Source organism: Marmota marmota, unplaced genomic scaffold (assembly GCF_001458135.2).
Source record: "Marmota marmota marmota unplaced genomic scaffold, marMar, whole genome shotgun sequence".
NCBI classification, from domain to species: domain Eukaryota; kingdom Metazoa; phylum Chordata; class Mammalia; order Rodentia; family Sciuridae; genus Marmota; species Marmota marmota.
The window spans coordinates 3023226-3029225 of record NW_025999998.1 but is presented as its reverse complement, the minus strand read 5'-3'; the positions used below and the strand labels follow the sequence as shown (position 1 = coordinate 3029225).

At 36.4% G+C, this 6000-nt stretch overlaps 1 protein-coding gene across 50 annotated transcripts in view; it reads right to left on the bottom strand.

Moving 5' to 3' along the window:
* Nucleotides 1-2006: 2006 nt before the first annotated feature.
* Nucleotides 2007-6000, bottom strand: part of Ptprd (protein tyrosine phosphatase receptor type D) — a 2156260-nt gene continuing 2152266 nt past the window's right edge. For all 50 annotated transcript variants that reach the window (XM_048806967.1, XM_048806968.1, XM_048806990.1 and 47 more), the window contains one exon: nt 2007-5679. In XM_048806967.1, the coding sequence (XP_048662924.1) occupies nt 5611-5679 (69 nt within the window). In that variant the 3' untranslated portion in view covers nt 2007-5610. The remainder of the gene's footprint in view (nt 5680-6000) is intronic.

The following is a 6000-nucleotide window of genomic DNA, read 5'->3' as shown; positions in this document are numbered from 1 at the left end:
CCACCTGTAAGCTATGGCCTGTTTGAGGCCTTCAGTTTCTACCAGGTTCTGGGTATTACCATGTTTCATGCCCTGCTCTCCAGAGGATGGAGATTTGGTTCCCATCTTTGCTACCCAAATTTGGAGGCCTGGTGGAGGCAGTCAACTGCCTGTCCCAACACTGTTCCAGTGGATAGGACTACGGAGGTTGGCCTGGCAGTATGGTGGGGCTTTGGCCAGCACAGGGTTTCACCATGGCAATTCTGGGTTTCAAGTCTAAGGCCTGGACTTATTTCTCTCTTCCTCTCCCCAATTGGGAAGTGTTTCTCTTCACACTGCTGCTTGGGGGAGGGAAGGTGACAAAAGCATTTTTTTTCCTTTCCTGTCTTCAATCTTTTTGTTTTATTTTATTAAAAGCAGGCACTATGGTCTCTCATTTGATTTTCTTAGTTTTTGTGAAGGTAGTTTGTGTGAATAACTATTCAGCTTCATTTGTGGTTTGAGGCTCTTTTCTACCATCTTGCTCTGCTTCTACAAGTTACATTTTAATTTACTGAAATTATTTTTTTAAAAGTTTAATCTTGGATAGGATTAAGTGAGTCTTAAGCTAGTTATTAGCTGGGTTATTATTAATTAGTAATTTCTGCATTGTGTATATGTGCAAAGTTATATTTTGTCATCATTGGCAGGTGACAAAATTTATCTGTATATAAAATAATGAATTGCAATGATCAAAATACCAATAACAGGGGCTGGGGTCATGGCTCAGTGGTGGAACACTTGCCTAGAAGTGGGAGGCACAGGGTTCAATTCTCAGTTATCACATATAATAAATAAAGATCCAATGACAAAAGATATTTTAAAAAATACCAAAAACAATGTTCTGTAAATTTTGTTCTAATTTTTTGGATAAGGATTGTGTGCTACCACAATCAAATCTATCAAACTAAAGATTAGGCAGAAAGAGAGGAAGAGTCTAATTATATATTCAGCATCAGAATTTCCAAAATAAGGTTTAAATAACAGGATTGTTTCATTCTGTCATTTCCATGACAACAAGTAGTTTTCTTGATGTTGTTGATTGCATTAACAGACATACCAGTGGTTTGCCTTTCCTTAACTTATGAACTCGATGAACAGCAGCTTGTATGTCTTAGAATATTTATTGCTGTTTGGCAAGGTGAAAGCCACTTAAAAATCCATTCCAGAAATTTTGTTTTTGCTGTCAGGAAAGTGAACTCTTCCGCTTGCTTGGCTTGTAGTACTATGGTCCTGAAGCTTCCAGGAACCACAAAGAGAAGCTAAAAATTCACATTAAGAAAATAGGAATCAGGCAGGAAGATGGTGAAAGATGTCAGGTTTTAAGATATGACCTAAGCCCTGAATCCAGTTGTGCCTAAAGATTGTGTATGCCTATTCTTTTAGTATGAACCAATAAATGCTTTTATTTTCCTGGAGTCAGACTTTCTGTCACAAACTTAAAAGTGCTATCTTCATGGATTCCCTATTTTCCTTGACATCAGTTGAGTATAACTTTGTTACTGCGTTATTTTCTCTCACTAGACAGTAATTTCTATGTAAACAATAGCAATGTTGTATTTGTTCAGAGCTACTTGCCCAATACCTAGAGCAGTTCTGATCTATTTTCGGTGTTCGATAATACTGAATGAGTTAATAATCCATGTTCACGAAGATTTTTTTAAAAAGTAACTCCATGGATCTATTTTTATGTGCACGAGAGCCATATACCATTTCAAGATAATCATGCTCACATATATTGTAATGCACTTTATATCGTAGTCATCTTCCACAGGGTCAAACATTGTCTATGATCTCTTTCTTTGCTGTGTGAACTTGGGCAAATTCTGAGCCTGTTGATTTATCAATGGAAAGTGCTTATGTCAAGGTAGGCACTTGTAAATAGTAGGCTCTTGGTAAACAGAGGAGCTCACTAGATGACCAGAAGAGGGAACACATAGTCAATTCACAACCAATGCACTTGAGTGGACAAAAGCAAAGGCCGGGGCTGCATAACACTGACATTTTTATTAGAATTCATTTGTAACAAATGGAACTTGTGTCAGCAAAGAACTGATTTCATACAGACTTCTTTCGCCACCAATGTAACGAAGTAAGAAAATAAAAAGCACGCCTTTCATTCTGTAAAACATTTACGCGTACTACTAATTAGAGGTAATTGTATTTTTTTAACAAGCCATTTTACAAGTTATTTTTTAAGTTCTCAGTCTATGCATCCAAAACGAGAGCAAAGAACACAACTGTTATTATCTTTGTAAAGACACTCCAAGCTTGGATGGCAAAGCCACGTAACGGATGGATAGGATGGATCTGTAGCCTTCTGATCTCTGCTGGAGTATCAGGGCACCCATAAACCCAAAGGAAAATCAAAACCCAAAAAAGGAAAATGAAAAGGGAATTAAAAAGAAAAGAAGGGGCTAAAACAAAGCAAAACCAAACATAAACAAGAAAGAAAAAAATCTGTTTATTGCAGATTTTTTCTTTCCCTTTTTATGTTGTGTTATTTACATACACATAAATGAATTTTTGAAGCAGTTTCTTACAGATGGGTTCAAGTAATAACATTATTGGGTGTAGAATCAATAGGGCAGTGCATAGTACAAAGGTATAGAAAGTGCAAAGTTCCCTAGAGGCCCTTCCCTCCCCTGGCTGTCCTCGCCATTGTCTAACCATGCAAATCATTTTTAAAAAAGAGCTAAAATAAAGTTCTGTACAAATCACTTTTTATATATTTTGATTTTTTTACCATTGTAACTAATTACAAAATTATACATAACTACACGTACATAGGTAAATAATAGCACCGTACTGGTTATGATGATGAAAATAATTGAAAACTTGAAAGTTTATGGTAATGGCAGATAAAGATGTTTACCTGGGAAATTAAAACTTGAATGGTCGTACAGAAAAGTACAGAGTGGAATGCACATCAATGACAGTAAGGGAGTTAGTTCTAGGAACAGCTCCTGAACAGTAAGATTTCTGGAATAGTCTCCACCTCCTTCGTCTATGGTATGCATCCCATTCATTTTCTCCCTGTGGTTATTGTCGATTTTCCCTTTGCCACATGGGCAGTGTTTGTTTCAAGGAGACAGACTGCTCACTGGCCAATGGTTCTGGTGTGTGATACTCCATCAGATTCTACATGTCCGACATGGCGTGTCTGGATGACGCAATGTCTGTCTGACCCCCTTTGTTTCATTAAAAGAAAATTACAGCACTGAGTAATCTGGCACTTGGATAAATCTTCAAAAGATACAAACTAAAAGAAAACAACAACAGACCCACATAGTGCACATTCTTTTCTGGTTCTGATGTAGGTTAGAGAGTCTCATTCTGAGGTAGCCTTCTAGATACTTTTTTTTTTTAGTATTATATATATTTTCTCTTTTTTTGTTGTTTTTTAAATTTTTTACAAAAGTGCTCAAATATGATGCTTGCAAGTGTTTGGTCTCTTGGATTTCATTCTGCTAGCAATGGGAAAAAAATGTGAAAACAAATATCCTTCCATGCAGAATATCCATGAAGTTAAAATTAAATGAAAATATTATACTGATATCAAAACTTTTAGAGTTCTTAGGATTTTTTTTTTTTTTTTGAGGGTTCTTAAAAATCATGTAAGGTGATGTGGCAAACTCTTGGCCACCATCCATGGCTTCCTATAGAAATGAAGTTGGAAGATTTGGGGGAGATATATATTAATTTCCCCTTTCAGAAAAATCCTAATGGAATATCAAATATATCCCAAAGTTGCCAATGATGTGTGTTGCTAAAATAAGTTGGGTGCAGCTACTGCATGTTCCAGAACAGATTTGGAAGGGATTATAAATAAAACAAGTAGCTTTTCCTGATGTTGACAATTACGAACGGAAGGGCCCTGATTATCCAAGTGCTTTGGGCTGGTACAATCACTAACATCCCCGACTTGGTTGAAAACTAGGAATGCATATTATTCAAAGAGTTTTTGTACATGTGGTAAACAGATAATGCTTTAATTGAAAGAGTAACAGATATGAACAACTAATGGAAATATGAACCAAAAGCTAAAAAGAAATGCTATTAAAATAGGCATCAATTATAAGGCACTCTAAATGCAAAACTAAAACCAAAACAAAACAAAGTACAGCACTTCCCAGGAATGCTGTACACCACAAAATGTTTCTGACCGAACAGAGTAACATGAGTTTGGCTTTGCCCCTGTTACATATCATAAATGCAAATTTCATAGCACATACTATAGACAATATACGATTGAATACACTTTTTTTTTAAACAACTTGATAGCTGATATATTACAACATTCTCCCCTCTAAAGGGATATGCACTGACCTTTCCCACATGCACACCTCTTAGATATTGAATAATTTTTTATTGCACTAGAGTGTTAGAAATATCGAACTTGGTTGGAAGCCTGGCTAACGAAACGGTACCTGTGAATATGATTGGGTGGGTGGGGAAAAATTAGGGGGTGAGGTTTGACAATCACTGATGTGCATTCCTCGTTTCCCTTTAAAAAAAAATTGAAGTTTTGCGATATTAAGAAACACCAATGTTGTAAAATTAGGGACAAACTGAAGAAGATGTTACGATAGCTCTACCCTTAAGAAAACTTTAAATTGCGGAAGAACTGAATGATAGCTAAATCTTTGTGTGGTCACACTGTCTATATATACATAGACACCCTTCTAAAATATGGATATATATGTATATACGTTAGCAGCAACTTTATACTTTGCGCTTCCCTGTTGATTCCAAAAACAAAACAAGATTCTCTTTGATCATTTGAAGAGAATGGGTACTTTCTTATCAATCAAAATTGAAGTGTGAAAGTAATATCTGATGAGATGGATACTGTAGATTAAGAGTATTGCACAAAAATGTGCAAATTTCCAACTTATTTGATATTTCTACAGCAAGATATCACAGATAACAGTTTGACAGCTTAAAAAAACCTACAATTTGGAAATAAAAAAATGAGGAGTTATGTAACTTTTTTAAAATTCACTTTATCGAATGATACATTTTGTTAAAAAAAAGTTTACACAGTTAGAAATGAAGCACAGGTCAGCAGTATCTTTACAATACTAAAAAACTAAATCAAAGACTTTCTTTTTAAACATCCCCACCCTCACCCCTAAGATGCTGTTACGAGTGGCATGGTGGGAAGGGGTGATGTCGAAGCAGAGTCTGTCTAAATCATGAGAAGCCACGCCAGCAAACATCTCATGCTGAACCGTAGCACTCTGGCAATTTCTCTCTGTACCTATCAAGCAATCTGAACGAGATGGTGGTTCTTTGCTGTGATTTCTTCTTCCCTTTATTTTGAATCCTTGAGGTATCTGTAAATAAAATCCTTCAGATGCCTCATGAGTCAGGATTCTCGTTTATTATTTTTCGGGTTAGATTATTAAACTGTGAATTCTTGGTCCACCTGGAATAGTTTGTTTTTAATTTGTTTTGTGTGTAATAGTCCCACTAAGTGGTTGTTAGCTAGAAGTTAAGAAGGACTTCTCAAGTGCCCTGTATGGCTCAGAAGAGACTCCATGGATAGCGAAGGGCCTGTAGTAAAAATCCTGAAAGGGTCAGGGGTTTCTACGTTGCATAGTGATCAAAGCTGCCCAGGTACTCTAGTGCGGCTCGGTAGCAAAACTGGTACTGATCCTGCAGGAGACAGGGCATGGGGAAAGAAGAGGAAAATGAAAAGCTGTATTGGAAAACAAACTGGAAACAAAATCACTACTTTCTTTAATCAGTTCAATCCAATGACTAGTCAGTGATAGTGAGCAAAGAGTAATTAATCACATGGGGTGTTTATTAACTTTACCAATCAATTTGACTAAAAGTCTCCTAATGCCAAGTAGTGATAACTCCAGTGAATATTACCTTCCAGACAAGTATGAACCATTTTCCAAGTATTAACAACTACCATCAGCCGAACCCACAAGTCCTACACACCACAGTCATCTTTTACAATGATCCCTG